This window comes from Haliotis rufescens, unplaced genomic scaffold (assembly GCF_023055435.1).
Source record: "Haliotis rufescens isolate VD_foot unplaced genomic scaffold, xgHalRufe1.0.p SCAF_50, whole genome shotgun sequence".
Classification (NCBI taxonomy): Eukaryota; Metazoa; Mollusca; class Gastropoda; order Lepetellida; family Haliotidae; genus Haliotis; species Haliotis rufescens.
Window position 1 is genome coordinate 1990528 of NW_025964224.1, and position 15898 is coordinate 2006425.

Consider the following 15898-nt stretch of genomic DNA (forward strand, 5'->3'; position numbering starts at 1 on the left):
ACAGTGACATGAAGGACTCGGTATATACAGCCAGTACAGTGACGTGAAGGACTCAGTATATATAGCCAGTACAGTGACGTGAAGGACTCACGACATCCGCTGTCCATGTTAGTCGACTCCTGCTAGCCTGGGGTGCAGAGGGGCTATTCTGACACAGAATCCCCACGGTGAGACAAGCGAAGGAAACAGGGACCTATTCTGACCCAGGTAGCTCCATGGGGAGACAAGCATGGGTTGTTGGGGACCTATTCTGACCCGGGTAGCTCCATGGGGAGACAAGCATGGGTTGTTGGGGACCTATTCTGACCCGGGTAGCTCCATGGGGAGACAAGCATGGGTTGTTGGGGACCTATTCTGACCCGGGTAGCTCCATGGGGAGACAAGCATGGGTTGTTGGGGACCTATTCTGACCCGGGTAGCTCCATGGGGAGACAAGCATGGGTTGTTGGGGACCTATTCTGACCCGGATAGCTCCATGGGGAGACAAGCATGGGTTGTTGGGGACCTATTCTGACCCGGGTAGCTCCATGGGGAGACAAGCATGGGTTGTTGGGGACCTATTCTGACCCGGGTAGCTCCATGGGGAGACAAGCATGGGTTGTTGGGGACCTATTCTGACCCGGGTAGCTCCATGGGGAGACAAGCATGGGTTGTTGGGGACCTATTCTGACCCGGGTAGCTCCATGGGGAGACAAGCATGGGTTGTTGGGGACCTATTCTGACCCGGGTAGCTCCATGGGGAGACAAGCATGGGTTGTTGGGGACCTATTCTGACCCGGGTAGCTCCATGGGGAGACAAGCATGGGTTGTTGGGGACCTATTCTGACCCGGGTAGCTCCATGGGGAGACAAGCATGGGTTGTTGGGGACCTTTCTCACACAGAATCCCCATGGGGAGACATGCAGGGTTATTGGGAACCTATTCTCACACAGAATTCCTGTGAAGATCCGGGGTAGAATAGGTCTTTCTGCATCTCATGCATGCCGTAAAAAGCGACTATGCCTGTCGTAAGAGGCGACTTACAGATTCGGGTGGTCAGGCTCGCTGACTTGGTCGATGCATGTCATCGTATCCCAATTGTGTGGATCGATGCTCATGATGTCAGTTCTGGATTGTCTGGTCCGGACTCGATTATTTAAACAGACCGCCGTTATATAGCTGGAATATTGCCGAGTTCGGGGTTAAACAACAAACAAAACAGTATATATAGCCAGTACAGTGACGTGAAGGACTCGGTATATATAGCCAGTACAGTGACGTGAAGGACTCGGTATATATAGCCAGTACAGTGACGTGAAGGACTCGGTATATATAGCCAGTACAGTGACGTGATGAACTCAGTATATATAGCCAGTACAGTGACGTGAAGGACTCGGTATATATAGCCAGTACAGTGACGTGAAGGACTCAGTATATATAGCCAGTACAGTGACGTGAAGGACTCGGTATATATAGCCAGTACAGTGACGTGATGAACTCAGTATATATAGCCAGTACAGTGACGTGAAGGACTCGGTATATATAGCCAGTACAGTGACGTGAAGGACTCAGTATATATAGCCAGTACAGTGACGTGAAGGACTCGGTATATATAGCCAGTACAGTGACGTGAAGGACTCGGTATATATAGCCAGTACAGTGACGCCCCCCCGGCAAGACAAGTATGAGGTATCGAGGCCCTATTTTGACCCAGAATCCCTAAGATCCCACAAAGCGATCTAAGCAGTTGAAGACTGGAGTTACGATTATCCTAGTGCTATGACTGTCATAGGCCTAAGTCAAAATATGGGAACAACAATTGTCTTCGTGCTAAGACTGTCATAGGCCTAAGTATTGGAGTTACGATCATCTTGGCGCTACCACTGTCATAGCACACGTTCAAGTATTGGAGATACGATCATCTTAGTGCTACCACTGTCATAGCACACGTTCAAGTAATGGAGTAACGATCATCTTGGCGCTACCACTGTCATAGCACACGTTCAAGTATTGGAGATACGATCATCTTAGTGCTACCACTGTCATGGCACACGTTCAAGTAATGGAGTTACGATCATCTTAGTGCTACCACTGTCATAGCACACGTTCACGTATTGGAGATACGATCATCTTAGTGCTACCACTGTCATAGCACACGTTCAAGTATTGGAGATACGATCATCTTAGTGCTACCACTGTCATAGCACACGTTCAAGTATTGGAGATACGATCATCTTAGTGCTACCACTGTCATAGCACACGTTCACACGTTCAAGTATTGGAGATACGATCATCTTAGTGCTACCACTGTCATAGCACACGTTCAAGTATTGGAGATACGATCATCTTAGTGCTAACACCGTCATAGCACACGTTCAAGTATTGGAGATACGATCATCTTAGTGCTACCACTGTCATAGCACACGTTCAAGTAATGGAGTTACGATCATCTTAGTGCTACCACTGTCATAGCACACGTTCAAGTAATGGAGTTACGATCATCTTAGTGCTACCACTGTCATAGCACACGTTCAAGTAATGGAGTTACGATCATCTTAGTGCTACCACTGTCATAGCACACGTTCACACGTTCAAGCATTGGAGATACGATCATCTTAGTGCTACCACTGTCATAGCACACGTTCAAGTATTGGAGATACGATCATCTTAGTGCTACCACTGTCATGGCACACGTTCAAGTAATGGAGTTACGATCATCTTAGTGCTACCACTGTCATAGCACACGTTCACACGTTCAAGTATTGGAGATACGATCATCTTAGTGCTACCACTGTCATAGCACACGTTCAAGTATTGGAGATACGATCATCTTAGTGCTACCACTGTCATAGCACACGTTCAAGTATTGGAGATACGATCATCTTAGTGCTACCACTGTCATAGCACACGTTCACACGTTCAAGTATTGGAGATACGATCATCTTAGTGCTACCACTGTCATAGCACACGTTCAAGTATTGGAGATACGATCATCTTAGTGCTACCACTGTCATAGCACACGTTCAAGTATTGGAGATACGATCATCTTAGTGCTACCACCGTCATAGCACACGTTCAAGTAATGGAGTTACGATCATCTTAGTGCTACCACTGTCATAGCACACGTTCAAGTAATGGAGTTATGATCATCTTAGTGCTACCACCGTCATAGCACACGTTCAAGTATTGGAGATACGATCATCTTAGTGCTACCACCGTCATAGCACACGTTCAAGTAATGGAGTTACGATCATCTTAGTGCTACCACCGTCATAGCACACGTTCAAGTAATGGAGTTACGATCATCTTAGTGCTACCACTGTCATAGCACACGTTCAAGTAATGGAGTTACGATCATCTTAGTGCTACCACTGTCATAGCACACGTTCAAGTAATGGAGTTACGATCATCTTAGTGCTACCACTGTCATAGCACACGTTCAAGTAATGGAGTTACGATCATCTTAGTGCAAACATCGCTGTTGTAATGGGGAACGGGAAAATCATAACAAACGTACATTTAGAGAGTATTGTTTTATTGTCTCTCTGACCTTAAAAGTTTCTGAAATAATAAAGACATTTCACCATTGATTGACTGTTCCAGTTAAAGTACTGAATGAACAGCTAACCATGTTGTCCACCCCAGTTAATATCTACAATAACACTTCTGATACAAACAATATCATTTAATTCCAGCAGCTGACTATATCGTAATTCTTTGTCGATTTATTTCTTCAGTATTTGAAACATTTGAACCATTGCCAGATATATGTGTGCCTGTCATGGAAGAACATATAACAAACTATTACAATTTGTTTCTGTCAACTGAAGCGGAGTAGGGGGCCTACCCCAGGCATGTCTGATTCATGGCGAAGAAACACTTGACTGATGCAGACAGACAATATTCTTGACGAAAAAAAAGATGGAAATAACATATCTTGCCCTTCACACAAATAATGCCCACAAATAGCAATTCTAGAAACAAAACAAATACAGGGTACCTATGTTTTATTTCAATAAATCTAGATCTAGAGAGTCAGAAGAATGTGGTCTAGCTGTACACCTCTCCCAAGTGTGTCATCAGTGTTTAGCCTGTGTTTGTTAAATCCATTCCAGTACTGCGGACCCATTCACAGCAATAACAGCTCTTATCAAGAACTTTTGCATGTGAGAGTGAGAGAGAGTTGGGTTTAATGTCACTTTGTACAGTATTCCAGTTATATCCTAGTATGTCAGCTTAACGTGGGGGGAAGCCAGAGGTAAAGCAGATCTCAGATGTTTACTGCTTTGGTTTAACCCACCAACATGGTTATGGTGCTTCCAAACCTAGAAACATAATCAGGGCGATCCAGGATTCAAACCCATGATCATAGGTTTCTGGCATGACCAAGGGACACAACTCTGCACAGCGAATCGTGGTGCCTTAAATCAGTGGGTCACAGTGGCCCTCATGACAGTCATTTACGCCGCTTTTAGCAATATTCCAGCAATATGATGGCAGGGGACACCAGAAATGTGCTTCACACATGTACCAATGTGGGGAATCAAACTCGGGTCTTCAGTGTGATGAGCGAATGCTTTAACCACTAGGCTACCCCACCACCCGACAGAAATTTGACAACTACGTAATATTATAACATCCTGAGGAGAGTAGTTAGACGGGTGACTGTGTCCTGTAGCTTGGCTCAGGAGTTTCTAGGGCTTTGGTCCTGCCCCACACTGAAGCACATGTTGCACATGTCGTGTCTCCTACGCAAAGTTCACCTAGCAGTGAATGGGTACCCGGTAGGATGAGATAGTAATGTGACAATTAACAGGGTATTTATCCTACTAGGACAGAGATAATCCACTGGATAATCCAGGATGGTAACTTGTGAAGCTAGGTCAGGGTGGGTGAGTGAGTGAGTTGGGTTTAACGCTGCTTTTTACAGTACTACAGTTATATCACGGCGTGTCAGCTTAATGTGTGAGCAAGAAGTGATGCAGGTCTCAAACGTTTACCACTTCGGTGAAACCCACGAGCATGGGTATGGTGCTGACAAACCTAGAAACATAATCAGGGCGAACCGGATTCGATTCCACAATCATAGGTTTCTGGCATGCCCAAGGGACACAACTCTGCACAGCGAATCACGGCCCTTAGACGACTGGCCCCCCGTGCCCCCCTAGGGCAGGGCCTCTCATGGAAGATAAAAGTAGATTCTCCTGAGACAGCTGACAAAAACAGAGTTGAATAGAAGGCCAAAACCACCACACGTTACATTTATAAACACACAAACACATCAGCACAAACTGCTTGTTTGAAAGAGGGATGCACATCCGTAGAGGCAAGTAAGTTGGGCTATCAACAATCCTGTAGATTTAAGTTGCTATCGTTGCTACAGAAGCTATCGTTGCTACATTTGTGTAATTAAGAGTCACACTATACAACAAGTTGTCAGGAAATCAGCATTTGACCTATATAATGTAGGTCTGATGCAGCTGTGGCATACAGTAAACTGAACTACCCAATAAAGATTAAAACCCATTTCATGTATTATGTGTATAACAATAGTTATAAAAGACATCAAAATATCAATGTTTCAAACAAATTGCAGTGAAAGACGTGGGACCGGCTCCAATCTCTGAGAACTATGTATCACACTGACTGGTCGACTCCATCCTCATTGGCTGGCATTTGTGTTTCTTACCCCCTAAGTGAGTGAGTTGTTTTTAAAATTGCCTTAAAGTCTTATTAAATAATATTTCAGTTACAGCGTGGTGCAGCCGCTCAAGGTGGAAGAGAAACCCTAAAGTGATGCATGCCAAAGATGTAACACGGGTAGGGTGCTGATGATCCTGGTGCTGCTAAGGGACCTAACTCTGCACAGACATGAGGATAATGGGGCCTCAGGTGCCCTCGATGTCAAGACAATAATTTAAAAAGAATTTGCAAATTTGTGGAGATAAGAAACACAGAAATACAAAGAAGAGTCCTACAATCCTACATGTGTCAGTATTATTGTGTCTTCAAGTGGTTCAAAAAGCGATACAGCTTTGTTTGGTTGGCTCTGACAGTTATAGAACCTACCAGAATCAGTAGGTCAAGAGTAAGTTTGAATGACAATATACATACCAGACAGTATGTAACAGTAACAGGTCGGACCTGCAAGGCAGTTTCATCAACACAAGCATACCATACAGGACCTTAGCCACATATTCAGAGCACCTTTAGAATTCAACACCACAACCTCGCGTGAGAATGATCTCCGCCATTGGTCATAAAACACAAGGACAAACTATCCGTCTTTGTTAGAATCCATCAGACTTGAACTCGCAACCTTTGGATAAATTAGCGCTTGCTATATTTAAAAACAAATATTAAATACTCTCAACATCACGAGGCTAATCCAATGACATTGTGTAGAGATGATAGATCACTGAGAGGAGCTTATGCACACTTGATGACCCCGGCAACCTTGTTGCTAGGCTGATGTCACATGGCATGTTTCAAGCTTTATCCTCCAACAAAATTTCATAAATATTTTTCTAGACTTTGTGGAGCTGAATTCTGAAGGTTGGCTGGCATATTCACAGTTTCAACCAATCTCAGTAAATCAGATCTCAGTTCTTGCTATCGCTAAACAAAGATCTGAGGACATCCCATTACGGATCACTTCAGAATGAGCTTTCATCCAACAAATCATGGCATCGCTTACCAGATTGTGAAAGTGACAGTCAGAATGTGTTTTCTGATCATGCAACCTCGTAAACGTTAACACGGGGTATTCTGAACAACAGTTACGGCCCATACGACTGATTCCGTTAAAATTATCGTCTCTCTCTCTCTCATAAACATATGAATGGAGGAGGCATTGCACAGTACATGGAAAGCACTGCCATACAATTTCAACCGTATTGTAGACATTCCGGAATGTTCATTTGTTCAGTTTCAAAAAATTTAAACGAGAACTGTGTCAACATATTTTTCAAGCATAGTCTGAAATGGAAGTCGCCAGGTTGAAACGTGTGCCGTAAAGCTCGAGAAAGCTGCTTTCTAATTGGCTGATGTCGACTTCTTGTTAGTCATTTCAGTAGTCGGTCAAAGCTTGCAAATGGTCGTTCTGACGTGACCCGTAATGGGATGTCCTCAGATCTTTGTTTAGCGGCAACAAGAACTTAGATCTGATTTTAATAAGATTAGAGTTTCAACAAAGTGGGACTTCTGTGAGTCGGCATCAGCTCGGGTCCTGTTGGGATATTATGCTAGAGAGTTATGTTCAACAAGGCTAAATATATCATAAATCACCCAATTAGGCCTTCCTAGAATCCAGAGACTAATAGAAATATTTAAATATATGTCCATTATTTCTTAATAACAATTATGGCATAGACAATTGTTAAGTGATGCTTCTCACATAAGCCCCAACAAACCTACGAGTGTACTCAGACATATAATAATGTGTTTGGGACTTGTGTACACGTGGCTATACGGACTACAATAACTAACAGAATGCAAACTGCAACCATATTAACATTATGAGAAGACTATTTAGGACGGACCAAATATAGTTCTATATGAAGCACCTTAAGTACATCTTAAGTACATCTTCAGCGCTCAGGCCACCCAGCTGACTGCCAGAATACACCCTCACTGGGGTGGGGAGGGGTGGGGACAAGGGAGGGGGTAGGATGATAAAAAGGGTCAAATGTTTCTCAGGCCTTATACTGTTTTTCGAAAGTGAAGGAAAGAACATGAAATTGCTTTTCATGGGATAAACTTTACAACTACAAACCAACCTTGTGACTTCATCAGTCAGGTGCCTGATCTTAACTTTTACATGACAAGGTCAAGGAAGATTCCATAGGGGACAAGATGAGCTGAAGCATTAATGGCTACATCTTGACCTACGAGGTACCTGACCAACAGTTCTCCATGTTAAGACTTACCAACAACACGATGAGAGTGTCACATGATAAGAGACAGCCAAATCTACCAATGTGGTACGTGGAGGCTACATCTGTGGTAACTGGGTGCCCCTCCATCCGTGTGTACATTGTCCCTCACGGGAAACATCGAGATAATTTCCTGGTCTCTAAACGCTGGCACCAGGCCAAGCAATCAGAGATGACTAGAATCTCAAACATGTATTCAATAAAACTTTAGCAAGATTTTTTTTAAAAATGTAAAAGGATAAAAAGGCATGTTAATCTTCCGGTGGCCTGAACATGAACAAGTACCGAGTTGTAACAAAAATAAATAAAAGCAGGACGAGGCTGGTGATATGTGGTTTAGCTGTCACCAGCTACTGGCTGTTCCTTAGTGAAGGTTTCCGAGGTCTGACCTTGACCCTGGGGGTCGCCTGAGGGGGAGGGGCTAGGTTGTTCTGTGGGTATACTCTGTTCTCGCAAGTTGTACAGCTCTTGGATAAGTCTCTTGATGCCAACCATCCACTGGTTCACCTACGGAATAAAAATGACGTATTTGCTAATTTTTCGAGGATATTTCATGTGTCCAGTGAAATATGACGTATCTCTATTCCAGTGACGTGGAAAAGGAGATATTTTCGATGTCACTCGATAAGAGATACATCATATTTTACAACACACATGAAATATCCTATTTATTATATACTTCATTTGTTGTTGACAATTATTTTAGAAACAAATTACCCCAAACAATTAAAACACAAATTCTAAATTCTCCACTGACAGTTTCATACATGGCTTCCTGCACTCAAACAAGATATAGTGCTGATTTTTAAAAAATAATTAAAAATAATACAAACTCCAAAAAATACTTGAATCAAATATTTCAATTTATGTACTGCTGATATTTCATTTCACACCTTTTGATTTATTGTACTCTTTTTCTGTTTGAGATATATTATCTAACACTAAGTGCATGAAAATATCAAATTTAAACAAAACACATGGCACTGAACAAAACCAGGAGGTGCGATCGCTTAGCAATGCCTTGGAAGCATAGCTGTTTAAAGAGCATAGCATAGAGTTTTAAACAAATAACGCATAAGAAGAAATGTTATCCAGTATATCTTTTACTGGATGTAAAATATTTTTACTGTCAAGACAGAAATATAAGTGTTTGGAAAACCGGCTACTGCTGCATGCAACAGACACAGAGGCAGGTAACTACGTGACCGACAGGTGTAGATGAAACTAGTCTGTTGCACTGAGTGACTCTCCGATCAGCTGATCACTGTGAGTATATCACTTTTCAAAACAATTGAAATCTCTCTCACACGCAAGTGCATAATATTTCCTTCTATCTGCTCGGATTGAACATGAATCTTCTCTGCCAGGTTTGTCAGGTTTCCTGTTGCTTCATCATCTCTACTTCATCATCTCTACTTCATCATCTCTACTTCATCATCACTACTTCATCTCTACTTCATCATCACTACTTCATCGTCTCTACTTCATCATCTCTACTTCATCATCTCTACTTCATCACTACATCATCATCACTACTTCATCATCTCTACTTCATCATCACTACTTCATCGTCTCTACTTCATCTCTACTTCATCATCTCTACTTCATCATCTCCACTTCATCGTCTCTACTTCATCATCACTACTTCATCATCACTACTTCATCATCACTACTTCATCTCTACTTCATCATCACTACTTCATCATCACTACTTCATTGTCACTACTTCATCATCACTACTTCATCATCACTACTTCATCGTCTCTACTTCATCAGCACTACTTCATCGTCACTACTTCATCATCACTACTTCATCTCTACTTCATCATCTCTACTTCATCATCACTACTTCATCATCACTACTTCATCGTCTCTACTTCATCAGCACTACTTCATCTTCTCCACTTCAAATCACTGCTTCATCTTCACTAGTTCATCGTTACTACTTACTATATATTTTAACCAAACCTATTTACCTCATTTGTATAATCCACCATTAAAGACAAGTGGATGCTATTCGCAAGGTCAAGGTTGTTCTGTTTCAGTGCTGTGGAGAGATAAAAACTAAATTAACATGTTGCCATGACAACTAAACCATAATCCTTCCAGGAAGCATAATGGGACAGTATTTATCTTCCACTCTCTTGTAGGTAATCCTCTCAGCCAAGTAGCAACTATTCTGTGTAACACTACACAACACAAACTCACAAGCACAAGTGGGAATTTAACAACATATAAATTGATAATTCAGTGCCATCATTTATATAAAAATACTGTAACAAATGTTATATTTGCGATAACACTTTCTAAGTAAAGTACAGATTCTCATACTTTTTTGGGTTGAGTCCTGTCCAGGATTCGAACCCACACTGGCAGAATGAGGCACCTAATCGCCAGTACACAAAGTCAGTGTTCTAACCCACTCAGCCACCGAGGCTTCCACAAAATGAAAGTCCATTAACTGGTAGTCTAGATCACATACTTTGTGTACCCCTCTTACAATTGTGAACTGGCAAACCCCCAGCCCTTGGTTACCAACAGAAGTCATCTGTCCCTGATCCCTTCACTGAATTTTCATCAGCGCTTCCATTGATCATCAGACATGGACTGGACGGGAGGGCCTGAATCTTGGAGCAGATTGTTTCTTCTAGACTGACACAACACATTACAATGCTTATTCCACACATGGCGGCGGTGATGCCACTCTACTGCCGTTGTTGTCAGCGCCCCCGCCAATGCTGGCACTCATGCTGCCACCGGCACCTTTTTCTGCTCCTGATGCATTTGAGATAAACCTCAACCTACTCTGTGGATAACGTGCTACATTCAGCACAATGAGAAACTCTTAAAATGCAAGGATATAGAAGTGAATCACAAGTGCATGTATATCACTGCACTATGAGCAGGGAAGGGATCAGGGACAGAGAACTCCTGTTGGTAACCCAGGGCTGGGGGCGCCCAAGAGAGGAAGAGGCACAACTGGGTTTTGGTTTATAGGATCAAAGTCCGGGAGGAAATTGCAATGTGTTGTGTCAGGATAAGAAATAATCTAAAGGTTTTCTTTCAAAGGTGTGAAAACCAAGACACAAGCAACAAGTGTGTTTATTGTTCAAGGCCACACTCAGAAATATTCCATCTATACGGTGGCCTGTAAATACTGAGTCTGGAGCAGACAATCACATGATTGAGATTGTGAGCGTTGATCTATGCCATCAGGGTATGATGATATGCCATGAACTAGCAGTCGCCTATTGCAACCAGCAGAGGTCGCTGGGGACAGTTCTACACTGGAACACCCCCGAGGGGCACTAGCAACAAGATGCTACGTCTTAAACTGTTACCTTCAACGAGCTGTGCAACGCGGACTTTGACAGGTGGAGAGATTTGTCCCCCCTGCCACACTTCCTGCAGCAGTGCTATCCTCCGCGACACGTCCTCTGCCGCCCGACCCTGGAGATATAAACACTGTGATAGAACTGCACCCAGGTTCCTGGCCAACATTACCAGGCGATAAAGCAGCTACCCCCATCCTCCCACACTGCTTGCCTTCACCCTGAGTCAGTAAGGATGTCACAGCATGGTGAGAGACTAGAAATAAGCTCTGCACAGTGAACCCTAAGGGTCAGCCTTGTGGGGTGAAATCAAACTGTTCTCAGGTAAATTCTGGTTAATGTAATCAGGCAATGTAATGGTTATATAGCTAGTCTCGAACTGTCAGATGCATGGTGTCTTGTCTGTTCCAGTAGCACTTTTTTTTATTTTTGTGTTTCTATCTTCATTCAATCCAATGCAATACTATGAAATATTTCCCCAGGGATATCAATACCAGGACCATTGCTCTCAGTAGTTCTCACTCAGAAGCATAACCTTTTTTTCAAATTTGTTGGCTTATTCACTCCTAAACAATTAGGCTTAAAAAATAATAGTCTAGGTTCTCAGGCACCACCCGCATCATCATAAAGTCTGCTGCACATTTTGTTTTTATTTCCATTTAAAAAACTCCTAATACTTAAATAAAATACGATCCAATATAGCACACAGTTACTTCCCTGCTAGTGGACTGCTTTATTGCACATCTTGTGTTATGGTCTTGACGGCAATTTGAGTTTGAGCCTCTTTCCTAGGTTGATGGAACACAACTGTTTTTTAGTTACAGTCAAGTCCCGTTAATCCGACATTGTTGGTTACACATGATTATGTCGGATTAACGAGTATGTCGGATAAACAAAATTAGGTAGTATCAACATTCGTGATAAAAAATTGGACAACTACACGATAGAAACGATACAAACACTTAATAAAAAAAGGAAAAAGGAAATATTCATATTGTTGTGTTACACTGTCAGTGGAATATGTTTTCTAATCATGCAACCACTATAGTTTAACACAAAACTACTGTTACAGACTTTATGACTGATTCAAAATACTTTTTATAAAGCTACTTTATAAAGTTACTTTCTTAGTGGCTAATGTCAACTTCCTGTTAGTAATTTTATTGCTCGGTCAAAGTTCGCGAAAGGTCCTTCTGACGTGACCTGTAATGGGAAGTCCTAAGCGGTAGCGAGAACTTGTACCCAATTTTAATGAGATTGAGGTAATCCAGGCATGTGTTTAATCCTGTTTTGTTTATTTAAAGCAGTAATTGTTTATTGTTAAGTAAGTTTATCTCTGCAGCCGTTGAAATATGCAGCTACTTGCCGACTCGTCTTGCATCAAAACACAGGGCTGTGTACTCGCAGGCAGATGACCACGGAGTACGCTGATCACTGTGTTGGATTAACGAGAATAATGAGTGTTTTCACCAATTTGTTGCAAATTAGGTGTGTCGGAGTCGGAGTGTGAGACTGTCGGATTAACGGGTCTAAATACTACTGATTTAATCGGTTCCCATCATTTGTGGCGGATAAAGCTGATTGTCGGATTAACTAGTGTCGGATTTACAAGACTTGACTGTACATACTAATCTGAGCAAGTAAATTAAAAACACACCACTCACACTATATTTTCAAAGGTTATTGCCCGAGAACCAATTCTTTTACTTTTTTAAGCCTTGTACATGTTGTTTATAACTTTGTCTTCACCAGATATTGATTAAAACATACCCCAGTGGGTTGTTGAGTTGCAGGCACACACTCACCTTGAGTTGCTCACTGCACTTGTCCCTCACTGTCTTCAGAGCCTCCTGTATGTAAGACAAGAGGCCGGCCTCACCCTCCACGTTAAGCCTTGCGGTCACGTCATCCAGCGTCTCCCTGTTCTCTGCCACAGGCCTGGCCACCCCCGGGTGAGAGAGCAGCCCAGGGGACAACTGAGAGCCAGGCTCTGGGGTGGGTATGAGGGTGGGGACCACCACGGGTAGTGGGGTGGGGGTACTTGTGTTTACAGCAGGAGGTAATAGTTGTACATTTCCTAGTTTCGGGGGACCTTCAGCTGGATTCAGAATGCTGGCTGTAAATAATGAGTAAACACAATTTGATATCTTGGATAACATGGCACCATTCACAGTCAAAATCTGAATATGTTTCATAAACAATCAATATCATTTGCAATGAACATATTTTATCATATTACAACAAATTCGTTTTCACTATAGTAGTACATCATCATGATCATAATTTGATTACAATAATAAATTCAGAATTCTTACTTAAACATTAAAAACACCCATTTCATCAGCATTCTTTGCCGTGTTGAGAAAAAAAAAAAAATTTAAACAAAGGGAGACAATTTCAACTATGTGTCAAATTGTCTCCCCTTCCCCACTGTGTCCCATTGCCTTATTCATGTGACATTTCTCATCTTTTTGTTTTCATTCCTAAATACAGTATGATCTCCCTTCATGCAATAATGACATAGCTTCTTACAGAACCTCATCTCTTAATTACTTATAAATATATTGAGGAAACATTTGCATTTTGCTTTCTCCTAATATCCAAAACTATGATCACTTGAGGGTATACATGACCCTGGCAATACATGTACATGCAGGTCTTTTCCACAGTATCCTCACTCACCAGCCATACTAGTGCCATCACCAGCTGAAGGGGGTGTTGCCATGGGATAAGCTACTCTCTTGTTGAGAGCGGTACGTCGGGGAGAGGCCTGGCTTTGAGCAGCAGCCCCATAGTTAAAGAGGGGAGGGTCATTCCACCCTCGGTCGGTGTTACCTGTGATGAAGATGACATGAAATGAACGTGAATTATCTTTCTGGATCTCTTGCAAATTGAAGATTATTCCATAAAAATATTTTTCTTCTCTTACTATGTGGAATTCATTTCGTAACTGACACAATGCTTTCTGTCAGACATTAAAAAATTGCAGTTACAAAAAAAGACCCAAGCCATTTTCTGATGATTATACTAAATAATGTTTCTACCTACATTGTGTCATCGGATCATAGGCTTTCAGACATCCTTTCAGAGAGTCATTGTTTATATTCAGGTGTTGGTTTGTTTTCAAGGAAAAGTTGTCTTTTATAAGTGAAATAGATGTTTTATAGTTGTTCATGTGATTAGAAAAAAAACCTATGACCGTTATGAGTGCCCGAAAACCCATAACACGGGATGTATATGTTGATCAGTTTATCAGAATCTTCTTTACTGCAGCCATTATTTGGTATACTGAAGACATAAATCCAACAGAAATGCTTTGACTACTTTTTGACAGTTGGTCAAGACCACTACTACAGTTAAATAATTCTAGTGTCAGCATTTCTAAGACCAATTGTAAAGGGGATTTAATGTATACAATTTGCAGTAGGCTGAACTAGTTGTAAACACCCGTTCGCAAAGGGGCCCCCGCAAAGGTTCTCAAGGTGTCATTTTAGTTTGTGATCGATCCAACATCATTTTTGTAATATAAAGGTGTGACAATAGGCCTTATCAATACGCGTTTACTTATTCGAAAAGAAACAGGTTTTCATTGTGTTAGGGGAAGGGAAGAAATAGAATGATATATAAAAGTCGCAATGAAGTTTTCAACTCAAAACTGTCTCTTCGTATATGTCTATCGAAGTGCCAATCGGAACTGGTTCAGAGGTCATGAATTATTGCAATAATGTGGTTCTTTGGCAGCATGACCCGTCCTGGCAGAAAATGCTCAGTCATAGTTCATGCAATGCAACAGTTAAAAACGAGTAGACGTGATAGGCAAGTTCGCCAACTCACCAGGCCTGGGAGCTGCCATGACAGTCACGTGACGTTCCCAGCCAATAATATTTTCACAAATGGGCACCTGTTAGCTGTTATATCAATGAGTCTCCGCCCTTCTCAGGCAGATTTTGTTTAGTGACAGTTTATGTCATTGGCGATGGTAGTTTGTATGCACTCAGCAGAATTTTGCACCCTTTAAACAACCTCAAAAGAAATCCACAGTAGTCGATTCTATACAGAGTCCATTAAGGAAGACTCAATAAACCTTATGCAAACGGACATTTATATTGTATTTGGGAAAAACGAACACATTGCCCTATATAGTATTTCCTGAACAACTACTAATACGAATTACGTCAAGACACAAACAGTTCTTGTCTGTAAGGGAGCAACCATTTATCTACAGGTGTGGTGGTCTTATAACAAGTCAAGCCTCTGTTTTACTGATTGTTTTTACACATGCCTCTCATTTGTAGACGAAAACATCCTGTTACTTGTTCATCATATCAATTATTTAATGAATACACCTCGTTATTTTTATTTATTTGAAAATAAAAATAATTGAGCACATAGCACTTTATGTTGGAAAAAATACTTGAGCGCCTAAACATTAAAATGAATTGAAACAACATCTGGAACTAAGAGCCAGGCTGGAGCATAGGAGTTTCTTTAATCAATAATCAGTAAGTGTAGGATGTGGATAGACACAATCCTCATTAAGGCACATCAGTAATCTAATACCAATATATAATTTATTTTTTACCCCTGCTATTTATATTATCTGTTTAGTATTGTATATAAAACAAGTGGGCAAACTGTCAATTTATTTTTGTA

General features: G+C 41.6%; 1 protein-coding gene across 1 annotated transcript; it reads right to left on the minus strand.

Moving 5' to 3' along the window:
- Positions 1 to 3497: 3497 nt before the first annotated feature.
- Positions 3498 to 15317, minus strand: LOC124126848 (steroid receptor RNA activator 1-like). Its single transcript, XM_046490378.2, has 6 exons — positions 15080 to 15317; positions 13928 to 14080; positions 13051 to 13361; positions 11255 to 11363; positions 9890 to 9960; positions 3498 to 8420 (listed from the first exon to the last, which is right to left on the minus strand). Exons 1-6 carry the CDS (start codon positions 15096 to 15098, stop codon positions 8250 to 8252), a joined length of 834 nt encoding a protein of 277 aa, XP_046346334.1. The 5' UTR covers positions 15099 to 15317; the 3' UTR covers positions 3498 to 8249.
- Between the last annotated feature and the right edge of the window lie 581 nt (positions 15318 to 15898).